General features: G+C 35.6%; 2 protein-coding genes across 2 annotated transcripts; one reads left to right on the top strand and one right to left on the bottom strand.

Moving 5' to 3' along the window:
* Window positions 1-206: 206 nt before the first annotated feature.
* LOC142621959 (2-methylene-furan-3-one reductase-like) lies at window positions 207-11,823 on the top strand. Its single transcript, XM_075795351.1, has 4 exons — window positions 207-441; window positions 10,375-10,698; window positions 10,916-11,075; window positions 11,370-11,823. The coding sequence occupies exons 1-4, from the start codon at window positions 223-225 to the stop codon at window positions 11,633-11,635; spliced, it is 969 nt and encodes a 322-aa protein (XP_075651466.1). The 5' UTR covers window positions 207-222; the 3' UTR covers window positions 11,636-11,823.
* A 2,769-nt stretch (window positions 11,824-14,592) lies between these two features.
* LOC142632758 (uncharacterized) lies at window positions 14,593-22,884 on the bottom strand. The gene is made up of 8 exons (XM_075807105.1): window positions 22,553-22,884; window positions 22,153-22,405; window positions 20,859-21,045; window positions 20,647-20,777; window positions 20,338-20,561; window positions 19,947-20,153; window positions 14,931-15,011; window positions 14,593-14,818 (listed from the first exon to the last, which is right to left on the bottom strand). The coding sequence occupies exons 1-8, from the start codon at window positions 22,882-22,884 to the stop codon at window positions 14,593-14,595; spliced, it is 1,641 nt and encodes a 546-aa protein (XP_075663220.1).
* Between the last annotated feature and the right edge of the window lie 4,192 nt (window positions 22,885-27,076).

The following is a 27,076-nucleotide window of genomic DNA, read 5'->3' as shown; positions in this document are numbered from 1 at the left end:
ACAATCTCATGGACAATTGCTCATTTTTATTTCCTTATCAAGTCTCGAATTGACCGAGTCTTGTGGTTTGCTAATTCAAGGTGTATCAATAAGTATCATCATCAAGCAAAGATGCTATTCAGAAAATCACCATTTGAGTGTCACTACTAAGCCATCTCTTCTCTTCGTAACACAGACCCAACTCCTTCTCTCTCCCTGCAAGTTTCTTCAGCATACAAGACAATGGCAGCTCCTTCAACTGCTTCAATACCCTCTAAAAATAAGGCCTGGGCCTACTCTGAATATGGAAATCCTGTTGATGTTTTGAAGCTGGATTCAAATGTAACCTTGCCAGAATTGAAGGAAGACCAAGTACTGGTCAAGGTTGTTGCTGCATCTCTCAACCCTGTCGATTCTAAGAGGATGCTTGGGTATTTCAAGGAAACTGACTCTCCTTTACCAGTAAGACCTTCCCAATCTCTCTCTTATTTCAGAAGTTTATGAGTACATTGTTTGTGGGGGTTATCATCTCTTTTATGAAGATTTTCATCATCGCTGTCTGAATTGTTTCCATTTTAACATATATAATACTCAAAAGATATATGTCATATAATGGTAGCTCTATTATTTTTTTAGAAAATCATTAAGAAACTTAAATTATACAAAATTTAATACAAAGATAATTTCAGATATTGACAAGAAAAAAAACATGCAAATAAATAAAGTTTTATAATTTCTTTTTATGAGATTTCATATTTTGAAATCATTGTAATATAGTCATACTATCAATGCTGCAAGCAACATTTCACGACCATCTTATGTTCAACATGGAGCAGTCCCTGATGATATTACATGTTATCATGGATGTGCATAGTGTTTAAATGGGATTGTCTCCATTTTACATTTCATTTTTTAAAGTTAACTAAATTTTTAGGAACTTGTGTGTGAATTATACATGAGCTTTAACTACATACTGGGTGGTTTTGCATAATGCACTTCATAAAGTTTCCTTTGATCATAATTAGCTTGATTTAATTAATTAAGAAAGAGGTGACTAAAAGTCTTATAACTCAATTGGTTCGCATCTCCTAATGTTTCTAATAAAGATATTCATAATTTAAATTCCTCATTCCCCTACTATCAAATTATAAAAAAAAATATATAAAAATTTGAGAAAGGGGTGGAATCTACAAAGAAAACAAAAGAAAAACAATAGAATAAGATTTGAGGAGTAAAAATCTTTGAAGTGACCAAATTAAAACACTTTTATGAATAAATTTTTGTACTTATTATATAGTGATATAAAATAATTATAAACCTAATTCAAGATCAAGATGCAAGTGAAGTATTTTGTAACCCAATAAGTATAAACAAAAAATGTTTATCAAATTTAATAAATATGTTCAGGGGTGCCAATCCACACCCACAACTAGACCTAGCATATCAACTTGATTTAGAGGTACTCGAGCTAAAGATTCCTTAATGGGGGACTGTGGGTTCTCGTTGTCAAAACCTGACAAGCCCGAGTCGAGTGGCAGATCTCCCATTTGGAAACTTGATTAATTTGACTTGTTTGAAATTGCAAGTGCTACACCTAAACTTTGTCGTTCTTTGTTTGAGCTTTGTCGTGTGCTGTTGTTAGTTGATCGAGCTTTGCTCAAGAGATTTGATGGAAATAATGTTAATGGCCAAGTAGATGTAAAACCAGAGTCTAAAATGACCAGTGGACACGCTAGCTAGGATTAAAAAAATTATTGGGCACTTTTACCAAAAAAAAAACATTAAAAGTTAGGTACAAAAGGAAATAAAATATAAACACTGAGGGTCTGTTTGTTTAATCATCTCAAACTCACATTTTTACATTTTAAACAACATTACACACATTTTCACACACATTTTCATCACACATATTTCAAAAAACTACAAAAATCTCATCTTAAACTACTCTACCAAACACCCCCTGAATATTTCCAACTAAAATTGTAGCCTATGCGTTTGTAGAGAAATAAGATCATTAAGTATCAAATATGAATTGAAGATTATATAATAAAAAAATGAATTGAAGTTCTGAATAGGTTTCCTTTTAATATGGACAACCAAATTGTTTGTAAGAAACTCAACTTAGAGATTTGAAATGATATGTTTGAGAATTGAAGTTTCAACAAGAGAATGAAAAAGTTGCTTTCTAAATTGTTGATATAATTTCTTTTTAAATAAATGTATCAATAGTTTATTGAGCATGAAGGCATAAAGGGGAATGACAGAGGAAAGAAGAAACAAGAAGAATGGAATTGCAGTGATGGTAAACAAGATCAAAATGACAACGTATATAAGGAAAGAAAGAAAGGAAAGCTAAAATCAAAATGGTGCGTTTAGTTAAGTGATTGGCACATGAGATGGTTGGCACATGAGGCTGCTTAACTGATGTACAAGTGTTTAAAATGTGTTAATTAGTTTGTTAGCAGTTAGTTAGAGTTAGTTTCTTTCTTCTTTACTCTGTATCGTGTATATAAGGCAGAACCTTTAGTGTAAGTTAATCAGTTTTTCATATTCAATCAATACAAGCGAATAGTTTTCTCTCAAGCAGTTTCTAGAAGTGTTTCTTAATATGGTATCAGAGCTTCAATAGCTCATCAATGGCTTCCGTCTCTAACGTTGCTTCAGATTCCGAAACCCTTCCCACAAATACTTCAAACACTGCTAATCATAGATCATCCAATCAAGCTCCTTCAATGGATGATGCGAACACCAATCCTTCAAGCCCTTATTTCATTCCACAATAAGATGTTATTCTGGTTTCTTAACCTCTGATTGGTCCAAAAAATTACCTCAGTTGGTCAAGAGCTGTGTTTCTATCTCTAAGTGGTAGGAACAAATTTGGCTTTCTTGATGGTTCAATCCCTACGCCTGATCTCTCTCATCCTCTGTACCATGCATGGCACAGAGCAAATACCACAATTCTTTCATGGATGGTGAATTCTTTGAGCAAAGATTTGGCTACCAGTGTTATGTACATCCACACTACGAGGGATTTGTGGATTGATATGCGTGATAGGTTTTCACAACCAAATGTTCCAAGATTCTCTAAGATTTAGAAAGAAATTTTGAAGCTTTCACAAGGTTCCTTATTGGTGAGTTCCTATTTCACCAAATTTAAGATTTTGTGGGATGAACTTGTGCATTATCAATCTTTCTCTGCTTGTACTTGTCTTTGTACTTGTGGTTCTCAACGAAATCAACTAACTGCTCAGCAAAAGGATCAAGTTTTTTGTTTCCTTATGGGACTCAATGACAGTTATTCTATTGTTACTAGTCAAATCTTGATCACTGAGCCACTACCTGTGTTGAATAAAGCCTATTCTTTGATCTTGCAAGAAGAGAAATATAGGCAAGTTGGCCAAGCTGATTTGGTCATTGAACCAACAGCTTTGTATGCTAATAATCCTAATTCTAAGGGATTTCAAGGTCTTCAAGGGTGGAATCAGGGTGTGACTCATGGTAACCAGGGAGGAAAGAATGCAAATTCAAAGAAGGAGAGACTTGTGTGTACATACTGTGGTATTGTTGGTCATGTAGCTGATAAGTGCTACAAATTGCATGGATATCCTCCAGGCTATAAGCACAAAGGGAAGGCATCTGCTAATCAGGTCTCCAGCAGTGGGAATCCTGGAAGTTTCACTAATGGTGGATTTGGAAATATTGCTTCGTAAGGTTTCACCAATTAATGTGATCTAATGCACTGCTCTTCACAATCTCAATTGCCACAGTCTCAATTCAGTGCACCACAGTGCCCCATCACATAGAGCTAGTGTGAACAACTGCTCTCCTTCCTTGCTTCTCAATCTTTCAAGGAAGCTACTGCTTCTCAGCCCTTTCACCAAGTTGCATCAGTCTTGTCACCATTGACTAATGCTGCTGCCCCTAGTTCTTCCATCCCTTACTTTGCCAATTTTTCAAGTAACCCCTTTTGGCTGCCTCCAAATTTTTCTCATTCCATATTTTCTGCTAGTGTAGTTGATAGGCAAGCTCATAAATTCAATGACTGGATTATTGATACTGGTGGTTCAGACCATATGGTTTGTTTAGTATCTTACTTATCTTCTATTACATCCACACTTAATTCTTTTGTCTACTTGCCCAATGGAGAAAAGGCTTTAGTTACTTACATAGGGACAGTTCATATCTCAAATCAACTTACTCTTCATGGAGTTCTCTGTGTTCCTTCTTTTACCTTTAATCTCATATCAGTTAGTCAATTAACTAAAAGACTCTTTTGCTGTCTTGTATTCTTTGGTTCCTTTTACTTTATCCAGGACTTGGCCAATTGGAACATGATTGGATTGGGTAAAGCATCAAAAGGCCTCTATCTGCTTTAACATAGTCTTCCATCATCATCTGTTCTTGCTGCCTCTTCACAGTTTCCAGTTTCAGCTCCTTCTGTTAATACTACTTGTCAATAAAGCAGTCAATAATGCTGATTTGTGGCATTTTAGGTTAGAGCATCCTTCTTTTACCAAAATGTCACTGCTTAAAACTCTTGTATCTGGTTTGGATTCTAATAAAACAATGTGTTGTGACATTTGTCATTTTGCCAAGAAAAAAAGATTATCTTTTCCTAATAGTGCTCATGTTTCTCATTGTCCTTTTGATCTTGTGCATTGTGATCTTTGGGGACCTTTTTCAGTTCCCACTATTGAAGGTTACAAATACTTTCTTACCATTGTGGATGATTACTCTAGGTGTACTTGAGTTTATTTACTTAAATCTAAGTCAGAAACACAAGTTCTCATTGAACAGTTTTCTAACATGACTGAAACTCAATTTGGTGCAAGAATCAAATGTATTCGAAGTGACAATGGCACAAAATTTTTTATGAAGGATTTTTTAAATCTAAGGGCATTTGCATCAATTAACTTGTGTTGAGACTCCTCAACAAAATGCAATTGTTGAGAGCAAGCATCAATACATTTTAAATGTTGCAAGAGCTCTAAGATTTCACTCTTCCTTACCTTTAAAAATGTGGGGTGACTGTATTCTTACTGCAGTCTATCTTATGAATAGGCTGCCTTCAAAACATTTGCACAATAAAACTCCTTTTGAAATGCTCTTCAAAACACCTCCTTCCTATGGTCATATTAGGACTTTTGGTTGCTTGTGTTTTATTTCTACCCTTTGTCAAAACAGACACAAATTTGCACCAAGAGCTAAGAAATGTATTTTCCTAGGATATCCAAGTGGTATTAAAGGGTACAAGGTCATGGATTTGGATAATAATTCCATATATGTTTCAAGGGATGTGATTTTTTATGAAAACATTTTTCCTTTTGCATCTGGTGCTCCCTTCTCAATCCTTTCTGAGTCTACCTCATTTGATTCCACTTCACATTTTTTTGTTTTCCCTCATTCTATGCTTGATTCTTCTATTTCAGATACTTCTTTCTTACATGACAATCATGTTTCTTTCCCTGATTCTGCAGACACTGTTTTTGCAGATCAGATTCCTCCTTCATCTAATTCTCCATCTCCACCTCCACTTGTTACTCCTATTGTTGATGATACAGAACTTAATCTTGTTCCTATGCCTGTTTCTAGGCCTACCTCTCCTTTACCTCTAAGAAAATCCACTAGACCTCATAATCCACCCTTTTACCTAAAAGACTATACATGCAAATCTATCACTTCCACACCTATTTCTTCAAAACCCTCCTCTGGCCTCCCTTATGACATATTTGCTTGTCTTACTTATTCCAACCTCAATAAGGATTACAAGCAATTTGTCATGGCAGTTGATTCCACCTCCCCTGACCCTACTTCCTTCCATGAGGCTGTCCAATCTCCTAATTGGAGAGCTGCAATGGATAAGGAGATTACAGCTCTAGAACTTACTAGTACATGGACCTTAACCACTCTTCCTCCTGGTAAGGTTCCTATTGGCTGCAAATGGGTCTATAGGACCAAGTACAAACCTGATGGCTCAATTGAGAGATATAAAGTATGTTTGGTTGCTAAAAGATATAAACAGAGGGAAGACCTTGATTACACTGACACATTTTCTCCTGTAGCTAAGTCAGTTTCTGTCAGAATGGTCCTTTCTTTGGCTGTTGTGAAAGGCTGGGTTCTTCACCAAATGGATGTGAACAATGCCTTTCTCCATGGTGATTTGGATGAGGAAGTTTATATGAGTCTTCCACCTGGTTTTCACAGCAAGGGGGAGTGTTCTTCTAGTCTTAATCCTACTCCTAGTGCTGCTGGTTCTGGTTCTAGTTCTTTGGTTTGCAAACTTAACAAGAGTCTCTATGGTTTGATACAAGCTTCAAGGCAATGGTTTGCCAAATTTTCTTACACTTTGTTGAATTTTGGTTTTTTCCAATCTAAAGCAAACTACTCACTTTTTACCTATACTAAAGGGTCTTCTTTTACTGTGTTATTGGTATATGTGGATGATATTCTGCTCACTGGTAATGACCCTGGCTGCATTGTTGATTTGAAACATTTACTTGACACCAAGTTTGGTTTAAAAGATTTGGGTTCCTTGAAGTAATTTTTGGGTCTTGAAGTTGCTAGAAATGACAAAGGTATTAGTTTAAACCAAAGGAAGTATTGTTTGAAGATTTTGCAAGACACAGGCTTCTTGGGGTCTAAACCACTCAAAACTCCAATGGAACAAAATTTGCATCTTTCAAAGGATGTAGAAAAGTTACTTCCAGATGCAAGTCAATACAAGAAGTTGATTGGAAGATTACTCTATCTTACTCTAACTAGACCTGACATCACCTATGCAGTACATAGGTTGAGTCAATTTCTAGTTGAACCAAGAGAGCCTCATATGTTGGCTGTCAATAGGGTGCTGCAGTATTTAAAGGGCAAACCAGGTAGAGGTTTATTCTTCTCTAGCTAGTCAACAATGCAACTTAAAGCATTTTGTGATGCGGATTGGGTAGGCTGCCCTTATACCAGAAGATCCATCACAGATTACAGTGTGTTTTTAGGGAATTCTTTAATCTCTTGGAGGTCCAAAAAGTAGAGCACAGTCTCTAGATCATCAGCAGAGGCAGAGTACAGGGCAATGGCTACTACAACTTGTGAGATTGTGTGGGTTCTTCAATTATTAAGAGATTTAAGGGTTGATAATCCTAGTAGTGCTCAGTTGTTTTGTGATAACCAGGCTGCATTGCATATAGTAGCCAATCCTGTTTTTCATGAATGAACAAAGCACATAGAGGTTAATTGTCATTTGGTTAGAGACAAGATTACGGAGGGTGTGATCAAGACTTTTTATGTCTCAAGCCAATTTCAAACTGCAAACATCTTTACCAAGGCTTTAGGATTTCCAGCTTTTAACAGATTGGTCAATTGCTTAGGTTTAATTGATATTTACTCACCAAGTTTGAAGATTTCAACTAGTCAAGTCAATGATCCTGTGAATCATGACTTGAGGGGGAGTGTTGAGCACGAAGGCATAAAGGGGAATGACAGAGGAAAGAAGAAACAAGAAGAATGGAATTGCAATGATGGAAAACAAGAGCAAAACGACAGAGTATATAAGGAGAGAAAGAAAGAAAAGCAAACGGTAGCATTTAGTTAAGTGATTGGCACGTGAGATGGTTGGCACGTGAGGCTGCTTAACTGATGTACAAGTGTTTAAAACGTGTTAATTAGTTTGTTAGCAGTTAGTTAGAGTTAGTTTCTTTCTTCTTTACTCTGTATCGTGTATATAAGGCAAAACCTTTAGTGTAAGTTAATCAGTTTTTCATATTCAATCAATACAAGCAAATAGTTTTCTCTCAGGCAGTTTCTAGAAGTGTTTCTTAATATAGTTCTTAACTTGGTTATACCTTAATTTTTAAAATTAAATAACAATAACGATTATTAATAAACAATCCAAATTCTTGGTAATATTACTGCAGTTAATATTAATAATATTAACTTAAATTTTAAAAATTATGAATTTAGCATAAATATATTAAAGTAATAAAATTATTCTAAATGAAGTCAACTATGAATAATAAATAAATAATTAAGAATTATTTATATATTAAAAATAATTATAAATTTCACCTATAAGGAGACTAAGGGTCTATTTGGAATCCGTTTATTTTGCTGAAACTGAAATCTTTTTGCTGAAAGTATTGTAGATAAAAGTAAATATTAGTTGAAAAAGTACATTGGAACTCATGAATAGTACCAAAAAATGCAGTGAGACTCATGGATAGTAGTAGAAATATGCTGAATAGTAAAATAAGTTAGCAAAAAATAAACTAGCCAAACAGACACTAAATTTTTTAGTAATACGAACTAGAGCAGTTGCAGAAGAAACTTTTATATATATATATATATATATATATATATATATATATATATATATATATATATATATATTCTTGTTATGGTTTGATATGAAGACAAGTACCATGACATGAATAATATATTGCAGGACTTCACCAATGAAGTTAAATGCGAAAGGAATACTATCCTCCCATTTCAGTTAAAGCAAAGTATAAAAGAAAAATGTCGATTCTTATTTGACATTTTGGATGAGGAGTCGAGAGAGACTAGGAGAAGCTAATCTTATCTTAATATTTTGACCGATTGGACATAAAGTTAAAAGTTGAAATAAGATTGTAAATTGAGGGCCATCATAGATGAAGTTTCAAGAGACAATTTTGAGGACTGCAAGTTTCAAATATTAGAAATTACAAGCTTACATGTTTAAGAAAAAATTCCAAGCCAATAATATTGCTTGTTGGATTGCTTTTTGGAAGTGGGATGGACTGAGGTTTCTACACCTCTCTTTTTTCCTTGACTAGGCCTCCTCTCCTCGGGCTCAAGAGATGATCTTTGGCTCTCTCCCTGCCATTCTCCTTGATTTATAATATTCTTTTTGACAAAAAAAATTGAAGAAAAAAAATTTCAACTTTGAGGGTGGCTCCCTCACTAGCTTTAAAGGTTACAAGTAAGGGTGTCTAGCAAGATCTGAACCCGATCCAACCGACTAGACCTGACCGGAACCGACCTACCCGCGACCGATCCGTGAGCTTCGATGGTTGGCGGTGGGTTACAAAGCCTAGAAACCGAGTCCGGTGAGTTGGATGGCGGGTTCTCTCCTTTAAAACTCACCTCAACTGACCTGACCGGAGCCTTCTAGTGAGATCTCAACCAGATCTGGTGGAAATCTCATCGGATCTAGTGCGTGTTGGCCTGAAATAAATTATTTTGGCCGGATTTTCCACCGTGGACGGTTTCGATTGAACCGACCGTGTTTTTGGAGCAAAACCGACTGCTTCGATCCGACTCCCTCGTTGGTTTGTGGCGGGTCAAAACGTTCTCCACCCAATTCTGTCAGGTTAGTCTTGAGTTGGGCACAAACTTGACCCGGACCAACCCGTGGACTCCCCTAGTTACAAGCTAGGAAGCACCTGCATGGATATGGAAGTAGGTGTGGGTGAGGTGCGGCGACATGATAATTTTTGAAAAAGTAAGGCATGAGTGTGGCGGGATATGTTTATTAATTAATTATTAAATATATTTTTATTTATATTTTCTATATGTTAAGCATTTTTTTTTCACATAATGTTAAATATATATCAATTTAAGAGCAATGATGGATAATAAAGTGAATATATAACTATTAAATGATATTTAAAAATTAGAATATAAAATTCAAAAAAGAGGGCACAAGTTAAAACAATAGTATAGACTTGATAATAAGAATTTTATAGTTCAACTGTCAGTTTGAATGTATATGTTCAAATCCCTCCTCCTGTTGTAATTAAAAAGAAAAAAAACAACTAACCCATAAGAAAAGAAAAGGTCCCACGGCCAACTATATATTATTCGAACAGCCCATGGGCGTTGAGGCCCTTGACAAAGCAAGCCTAATCCCCAAAGGCCCAAATAATTGACGACGAATAAACTACATAAAACTAAATCATGGCAGCTCAATATCTGAATCTCTACCACTCAGACTGGAAGAGAAGAAGAAGAAGAAAAGAAAGATGAAGGACCGGAGGTTAAGAAGAAGAAAATCTGAGGTGTCCCGGCCGTATAAGATTAAAAAAAAAATTGTGTGGGACGCGCGTGCAGCTGCATCCCAGCGGTGTCCGACACGGTTGCGGCTAAAGGCTACCATTTAGCCGCACCAAGTTACAAGATCTTCCTATGTGTTCATTGCCTTAATACCGTCCACGGCAAGGAATTAATTTAAATTTTTTTTTCCCTTTTAATAAGTGGAGGGGGGTTTGAATATTTTAACATCACTAATGGGTTCAAAATCTACCAGTGCATGAATCACTTAATTTATAAAAAACTTGATATCAACAGCTATGTATTTTTAAAAATTTTATTTTTATTAGTAAGATTATCATTTCTTCTTATTGTTGTTATTATTTTGTATAGATTGTTGTGGGCTATGATGTAGCTGGGGTAGTGGTAAAAGTGGGAAGCCAAGTGAAGAATTTCAAGGAAGGAGATGAAGTATACGGAGACCTCAATGAAAAAGCTTTAGACCACCCAAAAAGCTATGGCACTTTGGCCGAGTACACTGCTGTTGAAGAGAGACTATTGGCTCTGAAACCCAAAAATCTAAGTTTTGTTGAAGCTGCTAGCCTTCCCCTGGCTATTGAGACTGCCTATGAAGGCCTTGAACGAACTGAATTCTCTGCAGGTAAATCCATCCTTGTTTTGGGTGGTGCTGGTGGAGTTGGAACACACATTATTCAGGTATATTCTGACTCTCATTGATATTCCAATGCCCTCATGTTAGCCTCTTCATCCTTATTGTGAGTTTAGTATTTAAAAGTTTTTTGCTCTCACTGTATCCCAGAATCATCATTAATTGTCACTATAAATGTAGCCTTATACGTACTCATCTATCTCAGATATGATAATCCTTGTATGTCCTTTAAAAAAAAAAAATCTTTTTGAATGTCTGGGGCAGCTAGCAAAGCATGTTTTTGGTGCATCCAAGGTAGCAGCTACATCAAGCACCGGGAAACTGGAGCTATTAAAGAGTTTGGGAGCTGATTTGGCCATTGATTATACCAAGGAAAACTTTGAAGACCTTCCAGAGAAATTTGATGTCGTATATGATGCAGTTGGTAAGATTTTGAATTTGTTTTCGCTTCATCTAAGCCTAATTTGGTCAATGAATTCTATACTTAGAATTGGGTCTTGTGGCGGGTGTCAATAATCAACCTAAACAATTGTTAAACTTGTGGCCTTTTTCTAACTTTGTGTTTAAATTGATTTCCATTTCTAAACCAAAAGGTTGGTGAAATTGCTCATGATATTTATTTGTGCATCACCTGCCAATCTAATTGTATTTTTCTATTCAACGTGTAATGATTACTCGTAATATGTCGAAGACTAATTTTTGTTGTACACAAAAACAGGGCAGACTGATAGGGCAGTCAAGGCAGTGAAAAAGGACGGGCATGTTGTGACAATAGTAGGCCCTGTAATTCCACCAGCAACTATGTTTGTGCTCACTTCTAAAGGGTCTATCTTGGAGAAACTGAAACCTTACCTGGAAAGTGGGAAGGTGAAGCCAGTGATTGACCCCAAAAGCCCGTTTCCATTTTCAAAGACTGTTGAAGCATTTTCCTATCTTAACACTAAAAGAGCCACCGGAAAAGTGGTCGTATATCCAATCCCATGAGAAATAACATCTAGTTGCAGCAATATATGTAACTAATATATCCTTGTTTATGCATTAAGTATCATGTAAAAAAGGGTGTGGACATATATTGCTACATTGTTGAGATGTTCTGCTTTGCATTCCTACTATATGTGTTGGATTTTAGTTGGAAATGAAGAAAGAGGAGGATAAGAACAAGAAGAAAATAATTTATTTAGAAAGAGCACTTATGAAGTTGAGTATGGTGTTTGTTTGGGTCCAACAAAGTACCTCTTAGTGCATTTTACTTCGACCAAAACATAAAGCAGCACTCAAACCTTTTACATTCCCTTTCCTACAAGCAAGCAAAACCTTTACACAGAGTAGGGGTAGTGTTTTTTTGTTTTGTTTTGTTTTTATTTTATTATTTTTATAATAAACTTTAATCTTTATTGAAAGCTACAAAAACTAACAAGAACAGCAATTTGCCTTACAAACATCCGCTAAGGCAACTGGCAGACTGTGATTATGAAAGCAGAAAGATTTAAAAGAAAGGAGACACAATCTAGCTGCTTTATGAGCAGCAATGTTCCTACCAACCCAACGGAAAGAACAAGAACTCTTTTAAATTTAAAATATTGCAAACGATATTTGCTAATGGACCAGTCGGTTATGGATTTAGCAGAGGAGAGGGATCAAAGTGGCTTTAGCATTGCCTTCGAAAATGATATAGTTCCAATTCTCTATTCTTACGAGCTGCAAAGCCCAAAAATTGCAGATTCTTCTGCTAGAATAGGGGAGCAAGCTGTGTGCAATTTTGCCAGACCTTGAGGACTTCACATTTGTCATTGAGAGCTATGGCAGCTAGAGCAGTGGCTTTGTCTGAAATGGCAGCGTCTGTATTGAATTTAATACATCCTGTGGGAGGGGGGATCCATGTGTGTTGGACAACAGTGTTTGTGGGTGGCTTTTCGATGCTAGAGAATTCAGCAAAGTTGTGATGAATATGATCTATTGCTGTTTGAATATCAGTTTGGATTCCCTGATGAAAGACTTGATTTCCACAATACCAGCAGTTTATATGGTAATAGTCCTTTTATATATATATCACTTCAGCTTCTTCATTAGTCAACGACATTAACCCCAACCTACCACATGAGTTGTGTTTTGATGGTAGTAGTCTTTGTCCTAGCACTCAAAAGAGGAGCTGTTCGAGCGATAGTCCCAGTAAGGCCTGTGTGGTACACATGGTATTACCCATTACCGTCACGTGATGTGAAGTTTTTTTTTTTTTTTGAGAGAGTTTCAACCTATGACATCCGCTTCTGATAATAGCTCTTTATTATCAGACCAAGATATCAATCAGTTTTTGGTGTAGGCGGGGATTAAACCCCAGATTCTTATACAACCATAAGAGATTTTACCAGTAGAGCTAACTGGAATCCACACGTGACGTGAAGTTGATAAGCCCACACCGGAGACTCCTCTTTTTTTTTCATCAGCAAAAAAAAAAAAAAGCATCAACCCCATTTTTCAAAATGAATTGGTCCAAGCTTTTTATGCAAATGATTTGAAAAGACAACAAGAAGGAATAAATTGTAACTAAAAAGAGTAATGTTAGTTATATTAAAAATATTACTAGATAAACCTTACAAATTGATAAGGCACAAATTACAAAATAGGATTACATACATATTTTTTTTAAGTATTTTTTAATTTAAAAACAATTTCTTTTATGCAAACCATATGAATAGGCATAAATAGGATGTCGTCCAACAATTTATGATGAAAATGACATAATATGGTCCATAAGAATATAAAGACTTGTCGTGTACAAGAAGAACTTGAACAACAAAACCTCCCTACTTTTAAACCCCCCCCCCCCCCCTCTCTCATCTATTCTCATTATTGTGTTCACTGTTTTAAAAACCAGACTGGACTGGCCGGTTCGACTGGTTCAACCGGGAAAACCGGTGCAATCCGGTCCTGTCAAATACCTTAAAAATCAAAAAACCGGTCAAAAACCGGAAATTTTGAAAAAAACGGTTTGATTTTCGGTTCGGTTTTTAAAACCATGATTGTGTTCTTTAACACAACTTCAGCCTCTTCTCATTTAGTCCTTTGTCTTTAATATTTTTGTCAAATTGATCATCATGTCCTTTGTTGTAGCTAAGTCCAGTAAAAAGACACTTTTATCACATTTGTGAATCGCATCTATATTAGAAAACCACAATGAAATAATTTAAGGACTAAATTTTGGGGTGCCAAATTAATAAACATTACAAATTAATCTTCAACTACGATATTGTTGATACCAAAAAATTTGTAATTTATGGACTGCATTGCAAATAATCCCATAGTTTAAGGTATAAATCTTTTTTGTTTAAGATAAAAGTTAAATCCCAAGCTCTGTTGTAGATTTATATTTGGTAAAATGCTCAAACATAATATAACACGCAATAAAAACATAAAATATAGTTGTTTCATATACGTGATACATAGATTTATTTGGGGGAGAGGGGGGGGCGGGGGGTAATACATCTAATATTCTTTCTTAAACATCATTTTCAAGCCCAAAAAAAAATAATACCATGGCATACATAGGAGTAATATCTTTTTTTTTTTTTTTGAGGAATAAAAAAGGGAACTCGCGTGTGACAATCATTGTCTCACGCCCCATGGTACATTTGGGTAAGCCCATGGGTACCACCAGCTCAAATTCGAGCTCGGAGACCCTGAACTCACACACACCCCAGGCTCTATTGGTTTCTGGGACTTACTAGAAATTGCAATTACAGTTCTCATGAGAACTCGAACCTGAGATGTGGTGAAGCCTCAACAGTCAGCTACAGTTGACCTGCTGGTGGTACATAGGAGTAATATCTAATTGATAAGATACGTTCCCATTTTATTGTTATTTCTACCAATAATACATTAATTGGATAAGAAGTTTGCAATTGTCGTGCACACTTAATTAGGTATGCAACACCTTTCAAGCACTAACCTTGAGAGTCCAAGCACCAACAGTAGAAATCAGACCTTGAAATTTCCAATAGTTGATCTGGGGTCATCTTTTCAAGTTCGCTCTGCCTCCATAATGCAAAATTGTTTTGACTTTGTGGATGGTCCCCTTTTTTGTGAACTTGGGATCTCATTCTTTTGTAAAGCCTCATTGATGCAACACAGTCCTCATAAGGGTCTTCACTGCCAGCTTGCATGTCATACCTAAATACCGAAGCTTCTTTACTTCCTCAAGGTATATATATATTGAAAATGAATAACAAAGAATAAAAAACAGAAAAATAGAATAAAATAAAATCTCATGTAGGTTACTTACCCAAGATATGTTTTTGCTAAGTATTTAAGAGAGTTGCTGAGTTTGTTTGTTTGCATCAGTGGAGGATATTTTGCTGTATCCCTGTGTTCACATTTTTTTCATTGTACATCTCAAATGAAATACTCCTAGTATCTTAACATATATGGAGATGATATATGATGTGCATGAAATATATATAATAAAGTACTCTCATATCTGTATATTTAGCATTACTTTCATGTTATTTTGTGACAGATTATCTATTATTTTTGTCTTATAGGTGATAAAGGATTTACATGCTAATAGGCTTTATTTGAGGCAAAATAATGGTCAATTAAGTCAAGCCAATTTGAGAGATCCAGCCCAAGCATGAAGTGAAGCAAGCAAAGATAAAAGAAAAGAATAAAAGCAGGCTGGACAAGTCCAACAAGGTGTGAAGGAAAGAAAAATAAAAATAAGAAGAGTGAGGCTAATGTTTTTTTTTTTATACAAGATAGAATTCTACTATAGCCTAATCTAAGTGTATATGTGTGTAAAACTCCCTCCTGGAGACTTGAACCCCGACCCTTGCCCCCTTACACCCCACAAACACTTATACTTGTGGAGTGACCATCGCACCAAAAGTGTGCGGTGGTAGAGTGAGACTAATGTTAATCTGACGTGGTGAAGAAAAGTAGAGAGAGAAGAAATTAAAGGCTTGTTTTCGTGGTTGATATGCAGATGGGCTTGACATGGGCCACTTGATTTCTTCACCAAAACACATACCTGGGAGGTCTTGCAATGGGCCACGTTGGGATTTTATTAGTAAGGCTTTAGGTCAGCCACATGTGATGGATTCTAAAGGAGCAAATCAAAGTAATGTTAAGAAGGCGAGTCCGAATTGTATTAGGAGTGACTTCTCTTATATAATGCTTTTGGTTAGTTTGTTTAAGGAGGATGGCTAGGGCTGAACTTATAGAGCTGCGGCTACCTCTTTGGTTTTTCTCCATGACAGTTAGTTTTATTTATTTGTCTAGTTTAATGCTTAGTATTTCTTTTTTGTGTTTTATTTCAATTACTATGAGTAGCTAGATTTTCAATTAAGGTTGAGGATGAAACCTTGTTAAGGATTATCAGTTTTATTTATGTAATTTGATCTTTCTCACAACGGTTGTTTTTTAATGATCTAAATTATTCTTGCTTCATCTCAATTGATTAAGGTAGGATTCTAGATATGAGTTTAATCGTGTTTTTTTTTCATGATTTATTATTTATCTTAATTAATTGAATGCTTGGTTTATTATTTCTTGATTTTAAAATTGGCTATTTCTATTGATTTGTTTGTCAATGAATGCAATTAATTATTTGATTTTTAGAATTGGATTTCTCTTGTGATTTGTTTGTCAATGGATACAATTGATGATTTGATTTTATATATTGGAAGTGAAGAAGAACATATTTTAGATTTTTAAATATAAGTTGTAATGATAATATTTTCCATGATAGTAAGATTAATTTCTAGATTATCATGTAGCGGTTGGGAAAAATTATTGATCATATATATATGCTAATATGAATTAACAATGCGGATTCCAAAACCTTAATTCCTTTATTTAGATTGTTTAATCTCTTTACTGGTTTATTATATCTATGCTTAGATCAACTTCTTATTTAGTTTATTTAATTTCAAAACAACCAATTTTTATTAAAACTAGATTAGGACTAATTTGGTTAGGATTTAATTATTTTTCCTACGTTCATTCAAGTCCCTATGGGTTTGACCTCGTTCTTGTTAAACTATATTTCGGTGCAGTTCATACACTTACGAATACTTTAATTTTGACAACAAGTTTTTCCTAATCTATCTTAATTAAATTTAAACACACTTCTATATTGAATTTAATTGTCTTTAGGAAAGACAATATTGTTTATACTACATTAACTAATTAATGCACCCATGTTTGAATTTCATTGGGTAATTGAAGGTATATTACATAATAACTTAAGTTTTACCATAACAAAAAGTACTTCGATGCAATAAGTATTTCTTTTTTGGTTAACAAAAGTTTAGGTGAGGGGAGGCTACCCCATACTAGGGCTAGGGCAAGCTGCAGACCTTAGAGAAGACTTACATTGGACTTATAGACCACCCACCAGGGAGAAATATTGGCAGCGGGACTCGAATATAGGCCTTTTGGGTAAAGCGTTCGAGCATTATCAACTGAACCAACCCTCGTTGGCAATGCAATAAGTATTTCAATATTCTAAGGACACACCTAATTTCATAACATGCTAATATAGTTAAGTGTATGTGTTGGAAACTTTCTTCGTACTTATGATTATATGGACTTGCATCTTTTATAAACCACTCATAGACAATAGTCTAATATATCAACCTGTTGTGAAACTGGATGTGTCCGTAGCAAGGTTCTTAGACCCGGACCAAACCATATGGTTCGGCCTAATTAACCGTAAACATCTTGTCATTGCGGTTCTTTTAATCCTAAGAATCTATTTATAGGAAAAAGGCATTGAACTGCTCGAACGGCGATTGAACCTTACAGTTCTGAGAACCATGGTTGGTTTTCATGGTTCCTTTTTGTTTTGGCCAATATCAGCCGAAATTGAAAATTCCACTAACAACATTTTGGATTTTATTTTTATTTTTCAGATTTGGAATCAAATGATTTGTAAGAAGAAGAAGCAGAAAACACAAATCCAAGTTGAACGAAGAACTTATCCCTCACAGCAGGTAGCCTTTATGTCGTGGGTCACTTGAATGCCCCTTCTTCTTTGTTTCATCCTCACCTCCACATTTCTCTATTGTTCTTCTCCAGTTGTTGGCTAATTTCTCTTTTGCTATTTTTTTTTTCAACTTTCTTTTGTATTGACTTTTAGAGTGTGTTTGGTAGAATGGATTTTAGGGAGGATGAAAAAACAAAGAGTAAACAAAGGAGGAAAACTTTATGGAAGGTGTTTGGTTGGGAGGGAGGGAGGGAAAATATGTGGTGGGGCCTAAGTGTTTTCTCCCTAAGCCCATACTAGAAAGTTTTCTCCCCAAAATGGGAGAAAACTGAGAGGAAGAAAATCACACACCTAGGCTGAATAAAATGCCCATGTGCACAGTGCACATGGGCGTTATTCCTACCCCTTCTCTTCTTTATGGTTTTTTTTCCCCACTTGCGCTACACATACATAATTATTTTTGCTAAAAATATGTGTTACTTTTTTTTGTTGCAAATACACAATTTTTTTGCTAAAAAAATGTGTAGCTTTTTTGTTTTATTTAATGGGTACATAATTGTAAATTTATACAAACTTTACTTTTCCATCCTCTCATTTTTCTTTTAAACCTAACAAATAAGTTTTCCATCTCTCTACTTTTCCATCCTCCCAACCAAATACAAATAGGAGAAAACTAAATCTATTTTATCTTCTCTTAATTTTCTATTCTCCCACTTTTCCACTCCTCCAACCAAACGAACCATTAGTTTTATGAGCCCAAACATGTGACTAGCATTCGAAACGACAAAGGAGAGTTAGAAAATTGAAGGGTAGAAGTGGATAGTGTTAGAATATATTTCCTTTCAATTTTGAGCCCTTCCACCATGTGATAATGATATGTCTATATCATGTTCTCTTTTTTTTTTTTTTGGGTTAAAATGAATCGACCACTTGCTAATTAATTAATTACTCAAGTTAATTAATTAGTCAAATTACATGCAATAGCGTGGTAGAACAAACAAATCACCAAATAACTAAATGCAGTGGAAAATAAATTTAACACAAGTGATTTGTTTACGAATAGGGAAAACCACTGAGGCAAAACCCTACCGGGTGAATTTAAGATCACCACTCCCGAGAATTCACTATTATTAATCACAAGCGGTTACAAGTATAAGGAAACTTATCAAACCCTATGGTCTATCCTGAAATACCAAACTATAGTTGAATCCTTACCCCAATACCCAATTGGACTTGTATTGTAGCAGCAATCTCTCCGTTCAATGCACGAATCTCAGTACGTGACTAACCAATGATACACGGATCTCAATACGTGACTAACTTCTTTATACAAATTCCAGTACGTTACTCACTCACCAACTTGAAGAAGATGTTGGCTACAAAGTTCTTTAGTTCATCAACAATGAAGATTAGGAACATCCTTGGTTACAAAACCCTTGGCGTAAATACGCAGTAGCTTCAATAGAGAGAATGATGAACTAGGTCACAATATGCTTGTATTTGTTTTCATACACTTTGCATATCCTGCGCATAATGCGACGACCTTTAAAATAAGCCTTATATATGTCTAGGGTTGTGAGAAAAGAAACCTTAGACAAATATATTAAAATATGCGTGTAATCAAATCTGAAAAGTCTGATTTCATAATTCTCGACAGATACAGCTTGTGTCGAGCTTCAACATTAAAATCTTGATAGAAATGATTCTGTTGAGCTTCTGTCTAGCTTTAATGAACAACACTTTTTTCACTTCTTTCACTTGTTTCTTGGTCAGATTTGTATGGCTTCAATACTCAACTTGAACACTTATTTCTTGAAGTACTAAACTCATTCTAGATCTACCCAATTACAAGTAATGTGCGTTTCTTTTCTTTTCTTTTTTCCCATTATTTTTAGCTTCATATTATAATTATAATATTTTAAAAAATGTAGTTGTCACTATTATTACTGCATAGAAATTTGGGTTTGATATTAATATATTGGTTGAAATATCTTAATGAATTATATGGATTTTGACCAATAATATATAAATAAATATATTTCCATATAAAAAAAAATGTCTCTATATTTAATCGAACTATTTTAGTTCATTTTTTATTTATACTAATTATATATATATATATATATATATATATATATTTTATTATGATGTTATCATGGTTCATGGTATTTTTATAATCTTTTTTCTTTAAAAATATTTTTTTTGATCAGTTATTAGTATTTCTAGCTATGGAGTGTTTAGTCAAAGCTGAACTGTTGATGATACTATAGAACTATCAAAACTTTGTTACTTTCCTTGGAGAGCTGTAATTACCTCATCATTGTTGCTGGGAAATTTATTTGTAGGAGGCTAAGGTCACGATCCAAAGTATGACCCACAAGAATACTGGCTTTTCCATCAGTAGGTCTAAGCTTCCGCATTGGTTCTCTATTGTAGAGGAGGTCTTGAATCTTCCTCTGCGCTTGGCTCAGCAGCAATGCCTCCCTTAAGTATTCTGCTCGAATGCCCGTTGTTTGATACCTATAAGTTATTCAAAAAATGTAAATTATAGTGTTATATATATGTGTGTGTGTGAGACTGACCCAGATTTAACCATTGAGAATCCATAGCTAATCCAAAAAATGTGGACTACAGTTTTGTTTTTTGCTGGTAAATATATATAGGTGTTGAAATCAGGAGAAGCTTGGTGGAGACGTATCCATACCTATAGTTTGTGGCTGGGGTTGGTGGCTTGACATAAGTATGGAAGATCATGCTTTCATATTCATCAATGAGGCAGACCCTTGCACAGAGATCTAGGGAGCCATCACTGCCACCACCACCAACCATTTTGCAAGCGAGTGCAGCTACTTGTGGCCCTCTTATTTGAATATTATCGATAGTCAAACTATCAAAAATGCTCAAGTTAGCCAATTGAGCAAGCACTCCCTAGAACAACAAAATGGACAAAAGGATTTATATTCAACTCGATCAGCATCAGAAATACTTGATCTTAGTGCTAGTTGAAAGATACAGTATTTACACTGGGGAGTTGGCAAATTTCTTGGTGCAACCTGAGTGCATCTGGGTTATTGAGGATAACTAGGCAGAATTTGCATCCTTGATTGCTGAAAATTCTTTTGCATTCTTCTTTTGGCAGTGGGCCTGTTAGAGGAGAGAAATTATCACAAGCTATCTTTAATGGAATCAAGCAGTTTGAAATTTAAAAGAAACATTGCAGATTACCAATAAGATGTTCCCTTAGAGATTCAAAAGATCTGCAATGTTTCTTGCAAATTCTGCATGTGGGTTCATGAACTGAATGATACGAGGTTCTCATGTGCTCCACCAAGTGCTCCATTTTGACGAATTGCTTAAAGCATGCAGCACACTTGTTCCTTCTTGTGATTATCCTTGTGTTTAAGTTAATACACTTTCAGCAACATCATGTAATTAGTAAAACAATAAATGAAGTTTAAGTAATTAATCAATCTACTCTACTTTATTTTTTGAGGGGAGTTAGTGAACAAGCATAAGTATAAAAATGCATAGTTACGTTGGCCATTGTTTTATGCATTGCATGGAAAACATCATTTGTAGTATACTTCAAGATATAAAACAAAAAGCAGTTCTTTTTCTTTTCTTTCCGAAGTGTTTGGGTTCTGCAGTAACTAGCTAGCTACTCTACACCAATTCCTATTCTCCATCATCAACAGCCTATTCCACTAGACCGAACATATTTTGTTCACAAAGCCTAGTTTATAATAGGGTAAATTCCATTAACCTCCCCTAAGGTTTGGGCAAATACCACTAAGGTCTAAAACGTTTCAAAATTGACCAATTATGTTCCTAAAAGATATATTAGTCCCTAACACCCTTAACACCGTTACACCTCTATCATTTTTCTTTCCCTCACTTAGAACTCTCTCTAGTCTCTTCTCTCTGGTTCCTCTCTCTCTTTCAATCCCAGCCAAAGCCATAACAAAAAAACCCAAATCTTACCACAAAACTCAAAGCCAAAAAGATATAGAAACCCTTTGAAGAAAAGAAGAAAACCCATTTGACACAATTCAAAGATCAATCATTTGCACACTCTATTGGAAAAACAGAGAAAGAAGAATCTGGAATTGATGAAATTCTATATTGCATTCAATTGAATAGAATTACAGTGCTCTGTATGTGTGTATATATATATATATATATACACACACACACACATGAGAAAGGGAAAATAGAGACAGCTAACTAACAATTAGAATTACCATTTAATCCTAACTAACAGAACTAACAACCAACTAACAACCATCCACATGCTGTCCACATGCCAATTACTAAAACCATATACAATAATGCAAAACTACATGTCGTGTAGAATAAAATAAAACAACATACAAACTCTGTTCACTGTCGTTTAAGTAGAGGTATGAACTTTCTTCTTCCCTTGATCTTGCTGTGTGTCTTGAACCTTTCTATTCTCTTTATTCTTCTTTGCATTATCTTGACACCCCCCCTCAAGTGGAAGAGGGGCATGAATATTGACCATATTCAACTTGGACACAAGAAAACCAAATCGATGAGCATTTAGAACCTTTGTCAGTAAGTCTACAATTTGAGAATTGGTCTTTACATGTAGCATTCTAATGAATCCTTCCAAGACCTTATCCCTCACTAAGTGACAATCTATCACAATGTGCTTTGTTCTTTCATGAAAAACTGGATTTGCAGCAATATGAAGAGCTGCCTGATTGTCACAGAAGAGAAGAGCTACCTGAGGGTGTTTGACTTGAAGATCACTAAGTAAATACAAATGCCAAATAACTTCACAAACAGCTATTGTCATGGCTCGATACTCTGCTGAGGATCTTGAAACAGTTTGTTGCTTTTTAGACTTCTAGGAGATTAGAGACTCACCAAGAAATACACAAAACCTAGTCACTGACCTTTTGGTATCAAGGCAGGAAGCCCAATCTGCATCTGTGAAGGCCTTCAGGTGTAGGTTTGACTTGCTTGAAAAGAATAAACCCTGACCTGGTGTTGCCTTGAGGTACTGCAGTATCTTATTGGTTGCATATAAATGGGGTTCTCTAGGGTGTGCCATGGATTGACTCAAACGATTCACAGCAAAAGTAATATTTGGTCTAGATATGGTTAAGTATAAAAGCCTTCCTATCAATCTCCTATAAGAGCTAGGATCTTGCAAAGCCTTACCTTCATATTTACTGAGCTTGACATTAGGATTCATTGGAACTTTAGTTGGCTTACACCCCAGCATGCCAGTATCACTCAATAGATCTAATATGTACTTCCTCTAACACAAGCTAATGCCATTTTTTGTTCTTGCCACTTCAAGACCCAAAAAGAACTTTAAGTCACCCAAGTCCTTCAATTTAAATTGCTGATCCAGCAGAATTTTTAACTCATCTACTGCCTGTTTGTTATCACTAGCAATTAAAATATCATCAACATACACTAAAAGGGCAATGAAGGAAGTAGAAGTCTTCTTAACAAACAAAGAGTAATTAGCCCTGGATTGAGTAAAACCCAGCATGAGTAAGGCAATGGAGAACTTAGCAAACCATTGCCTGCTTACTTGTTTTAGACCATACAATGACTTGACAAGCTTACATACAAGCCCCCTCTTACTGTGGAAGCCTGGTGGAAGATCCATATAAACCTCTTCCTTCAAATCTCTATGAAGGAAGGCATTGTTGACATCAAGTTGACAAAGATGCCAGCCTTGCACAACAACCACTGCAAGAAGACATTTGACAGAGACCAATTTGGCAACAGGGGAAAAGGTTTCTAGATAGTCAAGGCCTTCCTTTTAAGTGAAGCCTTTAGCAACCAATCTTGCCTTATACCTTTCCACACTCCCATCAGATTTATATTTCACTTTATACACCCATTTGCACCCAATAATCTTCTTATGAGAAGGAAAAGGAATGAGAACCCAAGTATGATTAGCTTCAAGAGTAGAAATCTCAACAGCCATAGCTTCTCTCCACTTGGGATCCTAACTGCCTGGTGATAGAACTTAGGCTCCTTAATAGATGAGATCATGTTATAGAAGTGCAAGTGCTTAGGTGATAACCTGTGAGATGACAAATAAGAAGACAAAGGGTGGATAGTGTTGGAAGAGACCTGATTACACTTGTAATCAGACAAATAGGCAGGTTTAGTATTGACCCTAGCAAATTTCCTAAGTGAAACAAATTGAGTAGAAGACAAGGAAGAATCAGGTAAAACAGCAAGAGGGTTAAAAGGTAAGGAAATAGACTGATCAGGTAACACAGTAGGTGCATCAACAGACAAGGAAGGAGATTGACCAGGCAGCACAACAAGTTGAGCAACAGATAAAGAAGGGGACTGACTAGGAAGAACATTAGTTTGAGCATCAGGCAAGGGTATTGGTAAAGAACCAACTAAAATGGAAGAAGGATTATATGAAGTACTTAGAGGTGTACTTGCAGAAACAACCTTAGTACTAGAGGGAACATCAAATGTAGGATTACAAGAAGCAGGTAAAGAAAGTGATAAAGGAGGAGAAGTAGACAACAAAGATTGATATGATGGAGAAAAAGGAAAGATTGATTTATGAAAAATGACATCTCTAGAAAAAAGAAATCTTCCTAGTATGCAAATTAAGAACTTTGTAACCTTTCATATTGAAGGGGTAACCAAGGAAGACACAAGGCAATGCTCTAGAGTCAAACTTCAACCTATGAACAGAAGGGGTAGATATAAAACATAAATAGCCAAATACTCTAAGATGATCAAAAGAAGGCTGTTTATGAAAAAGAAGTTCAAAAGGGGACTAATTATGCAACAAAGGAATAGGAAACCTATTAATGAGATAGGTGGCAATGAGGATGCAATCACCCCAATAAGCAGAAGGAGGGTTAGATTGGAGTTTAAGAGACCTGGCAACATTCAAAAGGTGTTGGTGCTTCCTTTCAACCACAAAATTTTGTTGTAGTGTATATGCACAACTCTTTTGATGCACAATACCATGAGCACTATAGAAATCAGTCAAGGAGAACTCAAGGGTATTGTCAAACCTGATGGTTTTAATACTAGCGTTAAATTGGGTGTGAACCATGATATAAAAAGAAGGTAACAGATATTTAACATCTGATTTAGATTTCATAAGGTACACCCAAGTAGACCTGGTAGCATCATCAACAATTGTAAGAAAAAATTTGAAACCATCATGAGTGCAAATAGGATATGGACCCCAAACATCCACATGAATTAAGGAAAAAGGTTCATTACACATTATTTTGAGAAGGAAATGGCAATCTTTTCTGCTTAGCTAAAGGGCAGATGGTAAAAACATCAGTACATTGAATAGAAAAAGAACGTGATACATTTTGTAAAACTGACATTCTACTTAAAGATAGATGACCTAATCTAAAATGCCATAAGATTGACATGTCTTTATGTAGAACAGAAGAAGAACAAGTTGATTTAGGAAACTTGTGAGTGGAAAGATGATCTGACAGAGAAGGTGCAGTCCTGGAAGTACTTTTCTATAGTAGATACAAACCATTATGGACTTCACCCACTCCAATCATCTTCCAACATGAAAGGTCCTGAATGAAACAATATTGAGATAAAAACACAAGACATAAAGGCAATCTTTGAGTAAGCTGACTCATAGACAGTAGATTGAATGAAAAAGAAGGAACACAAAGAACATGATCAAGAATAAGGGAATTAGACAGTTTAACAATGCCAATGTGAGTGACACGTGCTGATTCACCATTAGGCAATTCCACAACACAATAAGAAACAGTGGTATAAGACTGAAAAAGAGAAATAGAACAAACTATATGGTCACTTGCACCTGTCTCCATGACCCAAGTATCAACACCAAAGGCAGTTCTGTTCACAAGTTTAGTAGAAAATATGGAGTGCTTGAGATTACCTGCTAGGGGCGTGGACTGAGAACAAGAAGCTTGATTGAAAGCAACATTATTGGCCATGGCAACAGTGTTGGTCTGAGCTTCATTCCCTCCAATCATAGTAAGTAATTTCTGACATTGCTCCATTGTAAAAGGAAAAGCTTGCTGAGTAGTAACAACTGAGTCTTGAACAACATCAAAGGAAGAAACTTAATTAGCCCTTGACTTGGTCTTGTAGCGAGAAGGATAACCATGGAGTTTGTAGCACTTCTCCATGGTGTGTCCATGCAAACCACAGTGGCTACAAGTGGGCTTCTCTTTGTCTTTCTTGAAGATCCTAGAGTCAAGGTTCATGGTCTTTGCTGCAAGTGCAGTGGACTCCACAAAAGGACCATTGTTGCTACCTTGCCCAACTGATCTTTGCTTCTCATCTCGAATCAACAAAGAGAACACTTTCTCAACATATGGAATAGGATCCATTAACAAGATTTGCCCTCAGATGTGAGAAAAAGAATCATTGAGACCCATAAAAAATTGCATAATAGCTTCTCTGTGATGAATATTAGAGATCTTCTCATTCACATTACATACACTCTTCTCACAAGAACAAGTAGGAAGTGGCTCATAATTTTGTAATTCATCCCACAGAATTGAAAGATTGGTGAAATACTCAGTCACAGAGAGCTCACCTTGAGAAAAACTTGCTAGATCCTTCTACAATTGATAAACCCTAACCCTGAGAAAACATGCTCTGAAACTTATTCCAAACTTCTTTAGCAGTTTTACAATACACCATGCTTGTAGCAATCCTGGGAGAAACACAATTAATGATCTAAGAAACCACAATATCATTGCAACGTGCCCAGCTTTGAACCAAGATAGGAACTTTCTCCATGGCTGAAATCAGAGAAACTGATCCATCAATCAACCAGAACTTACTCTTGATCCTGAGAGCTCTCTCCATAGATCGTGCCCACATAGGATAGTTCTCACCTCCAATCAATGGTTGTGAGACTAATATCGCACCAGGACTCTTAGCATGATGAAGAAAGAAGGGATGTGATTCGTCAATAGTGATGCTTGTAGAAGCTTGACCAGAGGAAGCCATTGATAAAGCTTCGAGACTCTGATGAAGAAAAACCCTAACTTTTGGGGAAAAGAATTGGGAATTTTGAGAAACTTAAGCGGAAGCTAATAATTGCTCTGATACCATATTGAAAAAATAGAGAAAGAAGAATATGGAATTGATGAAATTCTGTATTGCATTCAATTGAATAGAATTATAGTGCTCTGTATACACACACACACACACACACACACACACACACACACACGAGAAAGGAAAAACAGAGAGAGCTAACTAACAATTAGAATTAACCTCTAATCCTAACTAATAGAACTAACAACCATCCACGTGTTGTCCACATGCCAATTACTAAAACTATACATAATAACGCAAGACTGCATGTCGTATAGAATAAAATAAAACAACATACAAACTCTATTCACTGTCGTTTAAGCAGAGGTATGAACTTTCTTCTTCCCTTGATCTTGCCGTGT

Source organism: Castanea sativa, chromosome 1 (genome assembly GCF_040712315.1).
Source record: "Castanea sativa cultivar Marrone di Chiusa Pesio chromosome 1, ASM4071231v1".
Lineage (NCBI taxonomy): Eukaryota > Viridiplantae > Streptophyta > Magnoliopsida > Fagales > Fagaceae > Castanea > Castanea sativa.
This window is presented reverse-complemented; position numbering and strand designations above follow the sequence as displayed.